The 18,626-nt window shown below is 39.6% G+C and overlaps 1 protein-coding gene across 1 annotated transcript in view; it reads right to left on the bottom strand.

Moving 5' to 3' along the window:
* Positions 1-1,284: 1,284 nt before the first annotated feature.
* LOC146525920 (RNA polymerase II elongation factor ELL-like) overlaps positions 1,285-18,626 on the bottom strand; it is a 39,904-nt gene continuing 22,562 nt past the window's right edge. Inside the window, exons 3-12 of the mRNA XM_085157068.1 lie at positions 17,397-17,524; positions 15,354-15,517; positions 11,055-11,299; positions 8,290-8,414; positions 7,738-7,840; positions 7,038-7,524; positions 6,339-6,390; positions 5,824-5,995; positions 5,684-5,728; positions 1,285-5,224 (exon numbers count right to left, since the gene is read on the bottom strand). Of these exons, the coding sequence (XP_085013194.1) occupies positions 5,114-5,224; positions 5,684-5,728; positions 5,824-5,995; positions 6,339-6,390; positions 7,038-7,524; positions 7,738-7,840; positions 8,290-8,414; positions 11,055-11,299; positions 15,354-15,517; positions 17,397-17,524 (1,632 nt within the window). The 3' untranslated portion in view covers positions 1,285-5,113. The remainder of the gene's footprint in view (positions 5,225-5,683; positions 5,729-5,823; positions 5,996-6,338; positions 6,391-7,037; positions 7,525-7,737; positions 7,841-8,289; positions 8,415-11,054; positions 11,300-15,353; positions 15,518-17,396; positions 17,525-18,626) is intronic.

The raw sequence follows: 18,626 nt of genomic DNA, 5'->3' as shown, positions 1-18,626 counted from the left end.
TCATACTTTTCTTATAGCATATGCATATTTATCTGTTCCCCCTCTCCTGTTAGACGAGTGGACCAATCTTTGCCTACTGCAAGTGCCAACATCTGCATGATGTATAGAAAGAGTTTACACGCATTAAAGACACATTTTTTTTGCACTAAGCAGCAACCTCTGCAGCTAAAAATTCAAACCAATTATAATACCAACGAGTGCAGTTTCTCTGGTGGTCGCTCCCAATTTTATTTATATAACACAAAATCACAGCAGCAGTCATCAACAGTATTTCTTTTGTGCTATCATTTTAATAGAACTCTTCAAGCATTTCAGCCTTGCAACTACTCAACCCGCTGAACCCAGCACACATGAATAAGCAGCCAAAACTTATCTGAACTGGTCTGTGTTTTTCATTGCAAGTTGGAGAATGATACTGGGATGAGGTCAACATAGAGACAAGCTGATGGTCTTCTGTTGTTCTCCTTTTATAACATGGTAGTTAACAGTACATAAAATAGTGTTTTGTGCCTCAAGTCCCGCCTTCCAACTCTGTGAATGTTTTCAGATCTCATCCATCTGGATACCAGTTAGTCTGTATCTTTGCAGTAAGTAGCAGATGTGTGTATTCAGCCACTGCATCTGTACAGTTTATCAATGCAGCTTGCTAACCAAAGTTACTAGTGTTAGCTGATGACTTAACCTACATTCTCAAATATGGTAACTTCCAGCTAAACAGGCAAAAATGCAGCAATTATAATAAAATGAATGTGGCTTTCAAAACGCATGCTATGACCATCTTTATTATACAGTTTACAATTATCCTCCAAGTATACCAAAACACAAAATTAATAGGACTGTTTCATGCATGTGAAGCATTATAATGATATGAAATTGCACTGATTTTATAGCCAGCCACAGCTGGCCTTCGCTTTAACAATTAAGGAAACAAAACATATTATTATTCAGGATCTAAAAGCTTGAATTTTAAAGATCTTGATTTAGCCCATTCTTTACATTTGACACTTTATTTTAAGTTTTAAAGTTTGCAGTTCTTACACTTTTGATAAAGGAAAACTCTCTTGCTGCAGGATAATCATCTGCAAATGGATTTTTATCACAAACTGACAACATTGTTGTTTAGCCCTTTATAAAACAGATAATAAAATGTCTTATACAATAATTTCTTGGCTTCTACTTATACCTGTATATGAGGGTGCCTGTGTGCATAAAGAAAACATGATTGCTGTGTGCACAAAAAAAAAATAAGAGCGATATACAAAGAAAAATGTCTGTGGTTATAGATCTCTTTGATGGTTTTATTTGTTTGAAATTTGCACAATAGAAGAAGAGAAAGTACACAACTGTAAAATGCAGTTCATAATGCATACGCTCCTCTCGGGGTCTTCATTGTTGGTGATACTTTTATCCTGCTCAATCGCCCAAATATAATCATACCCTCTTAATCACAACAATCCAAATATAATTATGGTTTTCCATCAATAATCTGACACATCAATTCCTTTCTTTCTATAAATCTTTTCATAATTACCACTTGTTCGTCAATTGTTACTTTTAAGATTGGGCTTTTTGTGCTTGAAATACGGCCGAAATCACTAAAAGGCAAATTTTCAAATCAAACTACTCTGTGTGCTCAGAAAGTAAAACAGGGTGTCAACAGGAATATCGGCAGCATTAGAAATATATAAGTGTTATTCTTAATGGCGAATGCCTGCACATTTACCTCAGTGATGTATAAAGCAAAAATGTACCAGAAGGATTACAAATGCAACAAATGAGTAAGCAATGTCATCACAGGAAACAGAGAACGTTAAATTACATTAAGAATACAGAAAGCCACTGTTGGCAATCATTTAAACAGTTTTAAACAGCAAACAGTGGCAATAAGGCAGATAACAGATGAGTGTGTGTATGGATAATGACCATCTTGATATTGGCAGTTTGAAGACTATACAAGTATCCTTAAGGCTTCTATGTCAATGACTGTGTAATGACATTCAATACAAAAGCTGCAGCCACAATGGACAAATACACTCTGAATAGGCACTGATTAAAAGTTGAGAATCAGCTCTCCAAGCTTAAAATACCTAAATACTACAACATATAGTAAGTTAGCAAATGCACACATTTTACCAATATAGTGGCAGCTTCTTAAAACCAGTCACTGTACACTATAAAACATCCTCAGTTAACGACTTTTCTTTTCTAATAAGCCAAAAAAAAAAAGCAACACGATATGAACATCAACCCTCATAAAGGTGAACTTTTCTCATAAGTAAAATGACTTTGTGGGGTTAATTATCCAGTTTACACAGGAATACTTCTTTAATGACGGCATTTATGTTCATCGTACCTACGCGGACACTTCATTAGGTATATCTGGCTAGCATGGGTTTGGACCCCTGTTTGCCTTCAGAACAGCACATATTCAACAAGGTGCTGAAAACATTCCTCAGAGATTTTGGTCCATATTGACATGACAGCTTTACACAGCTGCTGCAGATTTGTCACCTGCACATCCACAATGTGGATTTCTTAACCCACTGTATCTCAAAGGTGCTCTATTCAATTGTAATGTAGTGGCTGTGGAGCTCATTTGAATATAGTGAACTCATTGTCGTGTTGAAAAACCAGTTTGAGATGATTTGAACGTTGTGACAGGTCGCCTTATCCTAATGGTCATTATCATTATTTAAACGATGCTCGTGTGGTAAGGGGCCAAAGTGTGCCGAGAAAATGCCAAATTCTGTCCCCACCATCTGAGTGTAACAGCTGAAACGAAGACTCCTCAGACTGAGTAACATTTTTTCAGTCTTTTTTCCCCAATTTTGGTGAGTGTGCTGAAACTGTAGCCTGTTCTTAGCTGACAGGAGTGCCAACCAGTGTGGCATTCTGCTGCAATGTTCAAACTGCATCCCTCAGTTTTAAGAAGTGGTTACTGTTGCCTTCCTGTCAGCCTGAATCAGTCTGGTTATTCTCCTGTGACATCAACAAAGCATTTTTGCCCAGAGAACAGCCACTCACTGGATATTTTCTTTTTTTGGACCATTGTCTGTAAACCATAGAGTTGGTGGTGTGGGAAAAATCCCAGCAGGTCAGCAGTTTCTGAAATGCACAGACCAGCTGGGATTCTAGCACAAACAACCGCGCCAACTTCAAAGGCACTTAATCACCTTTCTTCCCCATTCTGATGCTTGGTTTGAACTTCAGCAGGTCGTCTTGCCTACATGCCTAAATGCATTGAGTTGCTGCCATGTGATTGGCTGATTTGGTCTTTAAAAATGAGTTGAACAAGTGTGCCTACTAAAATGAATGCAAACTGTTCTGTTCATTTAACCGTTTTCATCTAACTGAGCTGCTTTCATTGCATCAAGGCTTCTGCTGCAGTAAACCTTGTTGCTTTGTCTCTATGAGCCATGGCTCACTACAAAACACCACGATGTAGTACTTAGAAGTGGAAAATTACAATAAATCAAACCCCATGATGTTGAAAACCTTGCACAGATTTCCAGGATCATAACTGACCCCACACAACTTTCCAATATCCTTGCCACATCAATGTGCCAATTCATGAAAAAAAAATAAAGTAGTTTTTTGCCATTGTGATATAAAAATGTTCACAAGCAGCACTGAAGTTTAAAGTAACAGGTTTGCTATGTGCCTCATTCTTTTTTTTTTTAAATCTATTTTATAGTGTACAAGTGAATGGTTTCAAACATAGCCGGAGAGTTAGGTGACGTGTCTATTCACTGCTTCCAAGGCCTTCTGTAGCTATATCAATCTTTTAATATTTAGAGTCCTTTGGGGCTGCAGAGACAAAACACACAGTAAGTTATGATACTTTCATCTACAACTTTTCCCTCTCTTGCTTGGATACAAACACTTAGATCTACCAAGACCGGCTACCACGATCCGTGGAGACCAGCGACACAGGAATGAAGAAAATCCTTTCAAAATAAATACATCAGTAGTTCTATGTAAAAAGAGACAAAGACACTTCTTTCCAGTAGGTTTAAATACTTTAAACTAGACTTGCTGCTTGCTTATTAATGACGTCTGAGCATTTTGGTCAGTTTAGCAAAAGAAAGGGAGTGTACTTAATAAATACTTTATAAATACGGCACATATCGACTTATTGCAGTAAGTTTCATGTGAACCTGAAGCTCTTAACATGTTCAACCAGGTAATTGAGAACAAGTTTTTGCTCGTTGGATTCAGCAGCTTTCAAAATGAGCCCGAATCAATTTAGTGTGTGAAATGTGAAGATCGCATACTTCATAAAAAGTAAGAAACCAGCTGACTCCAGCTAAAGAGCAGGAACCTCTTACTGGCTGCATCGCAAAATGTCATTATCTTACATGACTTTTTGTTTTGCCACAGGGTGACAATTATTCCACTTATTTCCAGTACAGAATAAATGTAATGCAGAACTCTAAAACATCCCTTCCTCCAAGATAAATGCCTGAAGCACTGCAGGTGGAAAAAGAGGGGGGAAAAATCTCACTCACTTTGCACAATAAGACATGAAGGATAAATCTGAAAAAATTATTTAAATCATTTCATTTTCTTTTTCTTTGCAGTGCACAGCTTCTGTCATTAATCGCAAATTAGGGTGCTTTGATAGGAACCTGAACAGTAGTGTCTCTTTTATGCTGCTTATTTAAATCTTTTAAATGTTAAAAAAAAAAGAGAGAGTGAAAAACCGCCTGAGGCAACGTTTGACTGAGCAAGTCTCAAAAACAAAGGGAATAAGTTAAAGTCACTTCTACCTTTGATATATTTCAATTCAAATGTCTGACACCGAGTCTGGCTGACAGAAGGTTTTAGGAAATGTATCCGTCTTGGCAAAGTGAGGTTCACAGTCCTCATTAGTGCCAAGACTCTCTCTTTGTCTCTCCCTCTGACTTCTTAAATCCATGAGATATCTTTTAAGAAGTCATAACTACACAACTAAAAGACCACAATAGAAATCTTCTATAGATTTAATATCATCAACGCTCAGGGCATCCTTTGTGGTCTGCAATAGTGTCTGCCTTTTTCATATAAAACCTTTTCACCATATAAAAACTCTTTGTTTGACACTCTGTTTGTGTATGCATATAATGAAAATCTGCTACGAGGAAGCTTTAGAGACGTCATAGTCCATGATGAGCTGCTTGATATATGAAAGTTTTTCGTGAAGATACTCGCAGCGTTTCTTTTCTTCCCGGTAACCGGGGAACTTCTGTGGAGACAACAAAAAAAAAGTGTATTATTAAAAGAGTTTCACATGGTTTTCCTCTATGTTCACGCTTACATAACTTACATAGTAGACAGGTAGAAATCCTAAATAGAGCAACTGCAAAAAACCTTGTTAAACTAGTGCCAGCCTACACCATACAATCCACATTCTCTCAAATAAATAAAAAATAAACAATAAATAAAACAATTTCTTTCTCAACCACTAACATATTGAGGTTCAATCTTAACGATTGTCTTTGTTTAGTTTAGGTTAACTACTCGCTGTTTCATAAAACAAGCTTTCACAGAATTTAATTGCTTAAAAAAATCAAGCTATTTAAGTGTTGAAATGTACATTTAAGACTATAAGAGCACAAAAAAAGAGGAGCAACAGATGATAAATCTGAAATAAATCTCAAATATGTGAACTACAAGAAAAACAACTTCAATGTGTCTGACTTACCTTGCGATACTTGTTGTACTTTTCTAGTATTTGGTCTTCCATTGTCTAAATGGTACAAAACACAAAGTTGTTCATATTAGTTTCCACATAGAGAATAACAGTCCAAACTGAGCACTTGCATATCTGCATATATCATGTACCTTATATTCTTGAGTACCAGGGGACAGGCTCTTGATTTTAGAGCCCAGCTGAACGAACATGTGAGTTATGGTGGCAATCCGGGAATGGAGGTCTTTGTACTCATCGTACTCGGCGCAGAAATCCTCCTGGTACTGCTCACGTTGCTCTAAACTTGCTATGGGGCTGTATTTTCTATAAGTAGACACAGAAACATAGTGTGTGATAATGTAAGGACCACCACAGAAGATAGAAATAATCTTATGCAACATTGAGCCTTCAAGAGACACTCTTCCATATGAATTCTTTCCTAGAGATACAATCACAATATTTTTTATGCAAATTTCTAAACTGCCTATTTCCCTAATTTCGTTTACTTCTTGTGTAGAACCTCTTTCTGCCACGAGATGGTAGCACAAGCCAACAATGTCATCCTACACAGTTTGTTCTTGAATCCTTGTCATCTACTTCATTTTAACAAAAGCAAAAGATTCTAGCAGGTCATGGAAAAATAACTTGAAAACATGTTCAGACTTACAGCACATAATCTGGCTTCTCCTCAGAAACCACAGTATTTGTTATGTCAGGATCTGGAGCAAGAACGTAAGAAAAAGAAAATATCATTAGCTGTAGTCAAATCAGTACAGTCATCCATGTGGATCTTTGCCATTGTCTGAATATTAAGCAATGTGTTTTTTGTTTTGCTAAAAGCCACAGTGTGTCTGTGTGTGTGTTTGTGTGTGTGTGTTCATCTCTGCCTCTGTTCAGACTAGCTAAGAGCCTGTGGGTGTCAGGAGACCTCTAGGCTTAGAGACCCAAGCTGTTGTTGAGTCAGTCAGCCACATAACACACTGAGGACTCAAGAGGGGGAGCTTCAGGAAGCACATACAGTCATGAGATAATACTGTGCTGATACAGCACTGGGTTGCAAGGGGGGACTTCACATGCACTCACCTGCCCATTTATTAGGCACACCTGTTTAACTTTTTGCTAATACGACTATCTAGTTGGATTTAAATGGACGAAACAGCGCCAGTGCCAAAATAAATGGGAAGTAGTTTAATTTAACACGAGAGGCAGCAATGATGAAGGGGCATTTAAATCCAGCTGACAGGAATTTGGGGGAATGTTGGATGAAAAAGCAAAACTACAATCACTGACTTAATGATCTGGAAAACATTACAAGATGTTTTTTAGTTTTGTTTTTTTTAAATACACAGGGGGGAAAAGGCCTTACTGTCAAGTTTGTCTGGATTCTTCTCGAGCTCATTATTCGTCTTTAACCAGTCAGTCCTATGGTCGTCTTTCAATTTCTCGCGCTCCTTGTCCTTGTGCTTTTTCGATTTCTTCTTTCTGTGCTGGCTGTTGGCGAGCTGTGGCTGAGCACAGTTGGAGTCACGCTGGGTTGGCTGGAGGCTGCTTACTTTGGGTTCTTGCTCCCTGGTCTCTGAAACAGGCGTGTCAGAAGTGCTAGATAGTTTGTGCATTAGAGGAAAGGAATTATGGCTCCCTGGTAAACCATTTTGGCTATCAGTATGGTTATCTGTCCTTTGAAACTCAGTCTTTGTGTGGAAACTTGGGTTAAGGGTAGGAGTTGCATCATCGTGTCCTCCTTTATTGTTTAAGAGTCTGTTTACAGCTGGCTGCTGTTGTAACCTCTGGTCTGTGAGTTTTTGTCTCTTAGCTGCTAGTCTTTCCTGTGAGTCAAAAGGCACAGGGCGTTTCTAGGGAAACAGACAGGGAAAAAACGAAATACATCTCTGAAACATTTTCATACAAACTTCATGAATAAACTTTAATTCCAGCAGACAAAGATAAAGACTAGAGGGCAAAGGGCACACATTTACACTGACGTAACAAAGGAACATCTGTTCAGAACCCCATCAACCACTTTCACACATACTATAAGGTAAATGGAGAACAATACAGCTATTTACCACTGCAGGATTTTTTGCTATGCTTTGATCCTCTGACGTCCTCAGTACTGATGGGTTTGGATGAGGATTTCGCGACTGGTTGCCAATATGTGGCTGCAACTTCCTATCAAACAGAAAGAGAGAACAAAGCAATCAGACACAACCAAAGCACCTTTGGGAATTTCATAAACACCTAGTCTTGCTGGTTTACAGAAGCCCGAATAAGGCCGAGCTTAAAGGTGAAAAAGATTCTCTGTCTAGCAAGGACACACAAGGTCTGCCTCTGAGGGCTGACTAGCACCTATACAGAAACACGTGGGAGTGAAAGAAGATGTGCAGGAGACCTTACTTTTCTAATGCGGCAAATAACAAGTGCAAAATGAAGTTTCAGTGATTCAGTCATCATCTTGTTATTTATGAGCTAACACCAGTACCACCGGGGAATTAATAAATAAGATATATCAGGCATAAAAGTGAAAGGGCATGTTTACGTACAGCACGTTACACAAAAACAAGCTGTTTAATGAGAGCGCATAACTTGCATCCTTATGGGACCCCCTGCCTCTAGCCCACCTGGCCAGCAGCCGGCTGACAAGCTGCTTCTCCTCCTCGTTGTAGCCTGGCCAGTCTCTCTGCACATGCCTGTAGAAGTCATCTCTCAGTGAGTAGCTGCTGTCTTTGGGGTTCAATTTGGCCACCTAAAGAAATATCACACAACACACAATGTTAATTCAAATTCCTATTAAAGTTAGAAAAAATGTTATTTATTAGTTACTCCATGCCAAATGGGGAATTTTAATGTGACGTTCACCGTTTTTAGCTCTGTTTTTGGTCTCCACCAGCCCCAGAGGAAAGCATCTGCTTCAATAGCAGTTAAATATTGCCATATGTTCAACAGTTAGTCATCAAATTTGTTTGCCAGAAAGTGGTTAGAAAGTAGGGAACAAGAGGTTATTTTTCCTGGATGACGCACACATTTTTACTTCTTAATTAAGACAGAATTTAAGTCATTGTATTTTGGCTAAACATCTCAGTCATACAGACTCTGGCTGTTACTGTTAGGAAGGTTGGAGCCCTTTCTGACCAGGCATATGCCTCATTTAATGTCCTCATGCAACAAATCTCTCAGACACACTTCTTTCATCTGATCAGTCATGTAAAAGTGAGGAACATCCTTTCTCAGGAAAAGTAGCCAACACCTTTATTTCTTTTAAGCCTTTTGCAGAGAATACAAAGCTGCTGCCTTCAATCTGTTATGGCGACAGGAGTCTGCCATTCAAACACACCCACTGCAGTGACAGAAAGCACCATGCAGATGATTGGAATAAAAGATGAGGGTGGTTTCTTGGTCACAAGAGTAGCCAAGTCATAAGTGCCTTAACCTTGGATTCATGATGATAGCTGTGGTTGCAAAAACACTCTCAGTCATACAGAATCTCAGTGCTGACCTCTAAATGCTTTCCTTGTGGATTTATGGGTTCAATCACTCATTTTGAATCATATCGGATGAAACATTAAGTCCATTTTACATATTTCAGTCATTCTAGCTGTCAAAAGAGTATAATCCAGGATGTGGACAACTGGTATTGACTTGTGATTGAGAAGCCATTAGCAATGAATGCAGACTGGATTACAACAAAAACATCAAAAAACGGTTAAAAATTATCTTTGTGGTAATTTTTAATCCTTAAAATATACTAAACCTCTTTTTTTTATTTTTAACATACCCTCACATATGTAATAGCAATCGATATCAACCGCCTACTAATTTGTCAGTAAGTTGGGCTTCTTGCAAACTTGTTTCGATTGGGATAATAAAATATGAAATGGTAGAAAAATAAATAAAAAGACTACTCAGAAACTTAAAAACACAAAAGCTGCCACTACCTGGATCCATTATGTGCTAAACCCGAAACATTCCTGAAAAGCAACAACACTTTCTCGGCGTTTCCGTTTCCATCCGAGCGTCCCAGATTTTTTCCCCTCACATTCTCTAAAGACATCTATCTTTCTGAAGCCTCCAGACAGAGGAGTCTGCCCAATAGCAAACAATCTCTGAAGACACAATTACAGCAGCGACCTAATTACTCTTACGCAGTGAGACAAGAACCACATGCGTGTACAGACATCAACTAGCAGAAGGCCTGCAAAACACACAAACAAACATCACTTAGGAATAACTCAAAAAAAATTACAGGAAAGCAAAAGAAACTTCTTAAAATTAGATCCCGGCTTTCATTAAAGCACAAACGGTCCTGGTCTCTGTCAGCACACACATTACCACAGATCTGTGTTGTTCAGAGCTTTTAAGTACCTTTCAGACACTCTGACAGTGTCAAAATGTATTGTTTTTTTTTAAATGTTAAATATAGTAGGGAAACACATACTTGATTTTCACAATGTGATATTCGTTGAATGTCAGGCAATGGCCATATAGTGTGCAAAAACAGAGCCAACACAAGCAGATTTGCTTGGCTGGAAATGTAAATCACTGTTGTCTTGGTATAATGTGCAAAACCATAGCGTGTTTTTTAAAGTTTTATATAATGACAATTAGGGGTGTTTAAGGATGTTCAGGGAGTATAATGTACAAAGTCTACATTTGAAAAACAATATATGCATGAGATGCTGCGTTAGGCACACGTGTGTGCCAAGCAGCAACCGGTGCAAACATGTTTACATGATGTTTAAGGGAAAAAAATGTTTGTCTCTACACTCATTTTCCCCCTTTGGGACAATCTGTAGGAGTTATGCATTTTCAAGGTCATGATGGCTTCAAGTAAAAACCATAAACTGTATATAAAAGATGGAAGTAACCACTGCATCATTGTTTACTGGTTATTGAAACCACCAGCTGTCCGGGGCGATCGTGGCTCAAGAGCTGGGAGTTCGCCTTGTAATCGGAAGGTTGCCGGTTCGAGCCCCGGCTTGGACAGTCTCGGTTGTTGTGTCCTTGGGCGAGACACTTCACCTGTTGCCTACTGGTGGTGGTCAGAGGGAACTCTAAACCCTGCTGTTGGAGCGTTTTAGAGCATTTTAATGAACAAACAGTATGGCCTCCTGTGTGGTATGCATTATCCAAGTTATTACTTCAGTTATGGTGAGTCAATTTGTATTATACTAGTTTTGTACTACAAAATATATCTTTGTCTGAACAGTGCATCCACAGAGTTAATGGGTGCAGCTTTCTTACCGAGAAATCCCCTTTTGGATCCAGAAAACCAACATGATGACACTGCAGTGGCTAAATCCATCTTTTTTTACACTCTGTGGTCTCTGCATGGATGCAGTTGCTTCAGTTTTTGTACATTTTGTCTACAAACAGTGTTTCTAAGTACCTCCTCCAGTATGGCACCCAGCTCGGCCTTATCTTTGGGGCTTGCTCTTTCTCTTTCCAGCCATAGTAGCAGCTCTGGTTTTCTGTAGGGTTTGAGAGCCAGTAGGTGGACGATGCGATCCTTCAGGGGCTTCTGCATTGAGGTCGCCATACTGCCATTCCTCCGGTTATTCACAGAGTACTTGGAGAAGCTGCTGTCTGAGGCAGGGAGTGGGCCTGGCCTCTTCTGGTACTTGACACATTTACCTGAACACAAAGTAAAAGAACAAGATCTACAATGATGCATCAGTCTGCCTGTGATTTAGGATGGATTAACTTGGGTGACATTACCTCAAAAGATACACACATTATGTTAATGAATCAAATCAACATCTAATTATAAATACTTTGTATGCCTCGAGGAGCGGGCTTATAAAAAGCAGGATATTTCACATTTTATTGCAGGTGGCAAAACAGAAGCCTGTTTTGCATCAAGCAGTTTTGAGAACTACCTGAAGAGCTCCTCGTTGAACTTCATACTCTCCTTTCTTTCCACCTGTTTGCATTCATATTGCTTATAGAAAAGCTGAATCACTGTATTAACCAACCAGTGGCCAGGAATGCAACATTAACTTTGATTTTCTTGTATTGCTGTTTTAGCCTCTGAGTTTTCTCAATATTTTTTGCCTTATTGTAGATTGTGCTAATCAGCTTCACAAGTGCTTACTTGAAATTTTTTTATATTTTGCAGTCCAGTTATAGACAGAAAGGATTTTAGTGTTGGTGTTTGCATGTTGCATGTTTATTTTTTATGGCTATAGTTAAGAGTTATTGGTTACTTGTCTCATGTTTTACCAAGGTTAATACTATTTGTATTGCTACTATACCAATTACAGTACACCTATATCTCTCAAAAGGTCCTCTTATGCTGGTAAACCTATAACCTGATAACCTTTTCTGTGTTGCTAAAAATGTAGTTCTGAGAACAACAGTTTTCTCCAGTTGATGCAGTAATTGAATTCAGTCTACATATAATATTGCACAAGGAAAACACCAGGTGCATGCTTTTGAGATCGGATTGCAGTGCAGTTTTGTTCTGTTCTTTGCATGGCTTTGAATCACAATTTAGTCTGCCAGGGGTCTTTTATGTTTTAAAATTGGCCAGATTATCTATCATCCTTCTTTGTCTGATTTCCTGTCTTTACTCCTTACCTGCTCTATGTAGCTTAATTCAGATTTTATTAAAAGAAAAAAGAAAAGAAAAGAAAAAAGGAAAAAGGGGAAAAAGACAAGAAAATACAACTGTGCAATTTTAAGCAGGGATACATTTCTGGGACAATTCTGAAATACTTTGTGAGTCATCCTGTGGAATTGCAAGCACCGTTTTACTGGGGTCAGAATGTAACACAGCCACGCCTGGTGGATTCCTGAGGTTAGAGAGAGAGAACCCCAGCAATCAGACAATCTCCTATGCAAGCTGGCGACTGTGGGAAGAAAGAGCTCCCTTTTTTACAGGAAGGAATCTGCAGCAGAACAAGGCTCGGGAAGGTACAAGGAGAAAAGAATCTTAAGGCAGTGAGATCTGAGATAAAATAAACAGATTTTTAAAAAGTGATAAACACTTTACTCGAGATATCATCTGAAACCTGCTATTTATAGATCAGACTTGCAGCTACTTGTCCTTAGATGTAAAGATGCCCTTGATTATTGCTTGTATCTCCAGTGAAGACAGATGGGGTATGTTAGAGCAGTGAAAGATACGTCTCTCTGTGCTAATCCCATTACGGGTTAATCTGCGCTTTGCAGGTCAATGTAGGGGAACGATACAGGAAAAGAAAAAGTAAGTCCAACAGATAACTTCATGCATATGTACTTCTATTAGTCATTTATCATGATGAAAATAAGGAGAATTATATCATAATTATTGTGTGCGGATTTATGGTGTGCCAGATACAGTGGGGCAAAAAAGTATTTAGTCAGCCACCGATTGTGCAAGTTCCCCCACTTAAAATGATGACAGAGGTCAGTAATTTGCACCAGAGGTACACTTCAACTGTGAGAGACAGAATGTGAAAAAAAAATCCATGAATTCACATGGTAAAGAATTTATTCGTAAATCAGGGTGGAAAATAAGTATTTGGTCACCTCAAACAAGGAAAATCCCTGGCTCTCACAGACCTGTAACGTCTTCTGTAAGAAGCTTTTCTGTCCCCCACTCGTTACCTGTATGAATGGCACCTGTTTGACCTCATCATCTGTATAAAAGACACCTGTCCACAGCCTCAACCAGTCAGACTCCAAACTCCGCCATGGCCAAGACCAAAGAGCTTTCGAAGGACACCAGGAAAAGAATTGTAGACCTGCACCAGACTGGGAAGAGTGAATCTACAATAGGCAAGCAGCTTGGTGTGAAAAAATCAACTGTGGGAGCAATCATCAGAAAATGGAAGACATACAAGACCACTGATAATCTCCCTCGATCTGGGGCTCCACGCAAGATCTCATCCCGTGGGGTCAAAATGATCATGAGAACGGTGAGCAAAGATCCCAGAACCACACGGGGGGACCTGGTGAATGACCTGCAGAGAGCTGGGACCAAAGTAACAAAGGTCACCATCAGTAACACACTACAACGGCAGGGAATCAAATCCCGCAGTGCCAGACGTGTTCCGCTGCTGAAGCCAGTGCATGTCCAGGCCCGTCTGAAGTTTGCCAGAGAGCACATGGATGATACAGCAGAGGATTGGGAGAATGTCATGTGGTCAGATGAAACCAAAGTAGAACTTTTTGGTATAAACTCAACTCGTCGTGTTTGGAGGAAGAAGAATACTGAGTTGCATCCCAAGAACACCATACCTACTGTGAAGCATGGGGGTGGAAACATCATGCTATGGGGCTGTTTTTCTGCCAAGGGGACAGGACGACTGATCCGTGTTAAGGACAGAATGAATGGGGCCAAGTATCGTGAGATTTTGAGCCAAAACCTCCTTCCATCAGTGAGAACTTTGAAGATGAAATGAGGCTGGGTCTTCCAACATGACAATGATCCAAAACACACCGCCCGGGCAACAAAGGAGTGGCTCCGTAAGAAGCATTTGAAAGTCCTGGAGTGGCCTAGCCAGTCTCCAGACCTCAACCCCATAGAAAATCTGTGGCGGGAGTTGAAAGTCCGTGTTGCTCGGCGACAGCCCCAAAACATCACTGCTCTTGAGAAGATCTGCATGGAGGAATGGGCCAAAATACCAGCTACTGTGTGTGCAAACCTGGTAAAGACCTATAGTAAACGTTTGACCTCTGTTATTGCCAACAAAGGTTATGTTACAAAGTATTGAGTTGTATTTTTGTTATTGACCAAATACTTATTTTCCACCCTGATTTACGAATAAATTCTTTACAAATCCTACCATGTGAATTCATGGATTTTTTTTTCACATTCTGTCTCTCACAGTTGAAGTGTACCTCTGGTGCAAATTACTGACCTCTGTCATCATTTTAAGTGGGGGAACTTGCACAATCGGTGGCTGACTAAATACTTTTTTGCCCCACTGTATGTGCTTGATAGAGTTTGGCTTTCTTTCTAATAAATTCTGTGAGAGTTACAATTTATACTGCTTTGTCATGTTCACCTTAAGATCTGATGTTACACAATCCATGCAGTAATCTGGTTTAAACCAACTAGAGTTGCAGCTTCCCTGGAGCTTCAGCACTGACATGGGGGTCCAGGACAGTGCCAAGAAAAAGTTTTGCATAACCGCAGCAAAGGTTAGCGAACAGGGAAAAAAAAACACAGAAGGTAGCTTTCAGGTCATAGTTAGTAAAACCTGCACGTCCCATACAGCTCTCATTCTGCAATAATCTTTGTATTAGAGACATGGCTCCATTAACTATACTTTTCAGTTGGATTGATGGTAAGGGCCTGGCAGTGAATCGAAACTCCCTGAAATTAAAGTTTAAAGACAGTTTCTGACTTTGAACAATGACAAACATTAAATATCAGAGACAAGGCTTAGCTTTTGTCTTGGTATAACCAAAAATACGGCCTACGCATGAGGTTTCATCGCACATCAAAAACAGGAAAGTATCTGGTTTTTAGCTTTAAGCAATAAATAAAGGAATATTTTTCAAGGCAAATATTCCTTTTACTTTTATTGGTGCTATTAGATTTCTATTTGGGTTTTTATACAGCCTCTTTTCTATCCACATCCAAATTGCTGATCCCTCTCCAACTAAAAAGCTATTTGGCCCTTCCACATGAAAATCTGCAGATGTGTCATCTTCAATTTCAGTTTTCCTGCCACAGAAGCCTTGTGCTTAATCTTACTTGGATGTGTTGCTCCAGGTTTGATCTCAATGGCAGAGCGGCTCCAACTGTCCTTCTCCACCTGCGACATCCTCTCGCGGGTCATCTGGTAGGAATCATCGGTGGCACACACAGTGATCTTGTCCTGGATGCTGCCCTGACCTTCCAGCTGCTCGCGGCCGTCACTACAAAATAAAAAACAGCCAGCTGTTGAACTTCACGGCATTCTGCTGCTTTTTAAAAACATCCTTTAAGTTATCTCAAAGCAGGATGCCCAGCGCAGAACCCTTGCATCAGAAAGTGGCTTTGCAGCAGAATCTGGCTAAACCTGTGGTTCTGTATGTTATGTCACTGTCTAGATTTAGCTCTGCCGCCTGTGACATGTGAGAAAGGCTATATATCTTGGTTCAGAGCAGGACAGACCATGTAGAAAAACCGCCAGGATTAACTTGGCTCCTGTCGGCATGCTTGCAAAACAAGAATCATCTTGGCCAAAAGTAAAAAGTTAAAATAAGAACCTGGGCTCCATTAATGGTGCAAATAAATCAGATTTACAGAGCTGCCAAAATCCAAAAAACAAAAAAAAAAACAGAACAAAATAAAAAAAGTAGCAATTCCTGCTAATTTGAGACATTTTCAAAACAAATGCAGGGGCCAACGGGAGCAAGATATTGCTGTCATGCTGATGTGCGGTTTCTCTTGGCTGCAGTAACTGGCTGAAATCAATGCTAGTTAAAGTTCAGGCCACAATTAGCCATCTGGCACCAAGAAGCCGCAACAGAGCATAACCTTTAGTTTCCAAGCATATCCACTCCATAAATAAGGCAACGCGGGTCTCAGTAATGAGAGGTTCGGCCCAGAAATTTACAGGAAATTACAAGTGCCCCATGGTCTGTACGGTAAGATGCAAGCAAACAGTCTCTTCTGATTTGCGAGCATAGGGAGACAGTGTCTTCTGAGGTTATGAGCCACTACAAGAGGATCAGACCACTTACACATCTGGAAGCTCAAAAGTGTACTTTGCAAAATTCTCCAGAAATGATGCACAAGCAATACGCAATCCTTCTTCATAACCATTTATGACCCACTGGAAGTGGGTAGTGGTGTACTTCTTTGTTTGCATTTTCTTCTGCATTCGGAACATTTTTGGGCCGCAACCTTCAGACAATACGTGGATGCCAGTAGCCATGTATGCAGGCAACCAGTTACCAGACTGAAGGGGGCTGAAAATGTGGATTCAGCAAAAAACAGTATTATAAATCTCCTTCCAGACTGAATCTGAGGCTGGCCTTCACCCAACCAGCCTAAATTGTTGATGCAATGCAAGATGGATCTTGGTTTAAACATTTTTGCAATCCTTTATTTTTCTTTTAGTTTCTTGTTCTTAGCTGATAAGGGGGTTAAAGGTTCGATAAGTTGTCCTTACAGAGAAGCTCTTTTGCACACTTTTGCTGTAATAAGTGATTATTTGAGTTGTTGCCTTCATATCAACCCAAAGCAGTCTGATCATTCTCCTCTGACCTCTGGCATCAACAAGTATTTTCATCCAGAGAATTGCCGCTCTCTGTATATTTTATTTTTCTGACCAGTCTCTGTAAATCCTAAAGATAGTTGTGCTCAAATCAGCTTTCTTCCCCATTCTGGTGGTCTGTTTGAACTTCAGTTTACATGCCTAAATGTACTGAGCTGTTGCCATGTGATTGGCTAGTTTGTGTGTACATCTATTTGGTCTTAATAAGTGATAATAACCAACATAAATGTTAGCAACATATTTTAAGTCTGCAGGTGGTTCACTGGGGTTGTGTGTGTGTGTTCTGGCAAATTCGGTCAGGCATATTAAGCGAGAACTTTTGGCTGTGCTTATCCAGAGAAGAATAGCCAAGTTTGAAGCTTTAACAAAGAGTTCTTTTTTTTTTTAATTGAAAATATTTGCCAAAATTCTTTGCTGATTAATGTAACGGGGAAAAGAGATTTTTGATTAGTCTTCCATGGTGCTCAAAGTTGGAACTTGATTCAGTGACGATAATAGTACTCGACTTCTGACAATAAGTTTCGGATTCATACCTCGACACATACTGATGGATGCAGTCAAAGCTGGCCTGTGGCTGGTCTTTGCTGTCGCTGGACAAGTAAAAGGAAAAGACACGGAGGGCAGAAGGAGACTCTGAAGTGGGAGCTGGGATCTTGATGTACTGTGGAGAAAACAGAGGAAAAGATTTTTATTTTAGCAGATGCAAATAATAACAAAGTTGAATGAATGACCAAGTTGCATAAGCGTGTTAAACGCACCCACAAAACTATAATAAATGTATTCCAGGTTTTCCTGCCCGCTGATTTTGTCCTTAAAACAGCTTATGTAAATATTGTGTGAGCGCATTACCACGCGAAGTAAAAGAATGGTTTTATTGTTTCATTTGACTGCCAGCTAGTTGCTTTAACTTATTATTTTCCTAAGAGATTAAGCGTTTTTGATCATATTTCAAACTGTCAACTCATTGCAGGGAAAAGCAATTATCTACTCAGCACACTTTTAGGCAAGCTGATGCCAGATGCATTTAAGCCAAGAACACAGGACCATCCAAAGTCAAGGTTTCTGCAAACACCATAAATCAGTGACGTTTTTATTTTCACAACACAATGCCACAGAAATAAGACTAAGTAACATGCACAATAATGCATAATACCACCAAAGGGAATTTACTTTATTTCATCAACAATTTTACCCAACAGGATGTTAAATGGACAAAAAGCAGACTGAGACTTCTTTTAAACTTCCGGTGGGGTTAATAATATGCAACCAGGGGCCTTTATCACTTGAATCAGTAAATTTATAGCAAGTGTTTGCTAATTTGTTTGGTTTGTGCGCAAAAGTGACCCCCCCCCCCAAAAAAAAACAAAAAACAAAAAAAAAACCCAAAAACCTATACTGTGCACTGACTGCCCAGCACAGAGCAGGCACATGCAGATAGCATGGTTTCTACAGGAAAGGAAACAACGGTGAAGTTCACCACGAGGGGGAGGAAGATAAATAAAAACATTAAAAATAGCACACAGAAATTGGTGCTTTGTGTATTTTGACTTCTATCTTCTGTGTGACAGGGGCTAAGCTAAAACCTCCAAAGGGAGGCGCCCAGGAGACATCCTAACCAGATCACAGAACCACCTCAACTGGCTCCTTTCCTTTTTAGCAGTAGGATGTGGTTCTGTGTAGAACCTACGGACAACCAACGTACTGCCACATGGTGATCTTGAGGAAAAGGTTCCTTTATCTTGTTCCACCACCACAACACAAAT

The sequence above is a fragment of the Neolamprologus multifasciatus genome, chromosome 1 (genome assembly GCF_963576455.1).
Source record: "Neolamprologus multifasciatus chromosome 1, fNeoMul1.2, whole genome shotgun sequence".
NCBI lineage: Eukaryota > Metazoa > Chordata > Actinopteri > Cichliformes > Cichlidae > Neolamprologus > Neolamprologus multifasciatus.
Note: the sequence above shows the minus strand (reverse complement) of the source record. Positions and strands in the feature narration are given on the sequence as shown.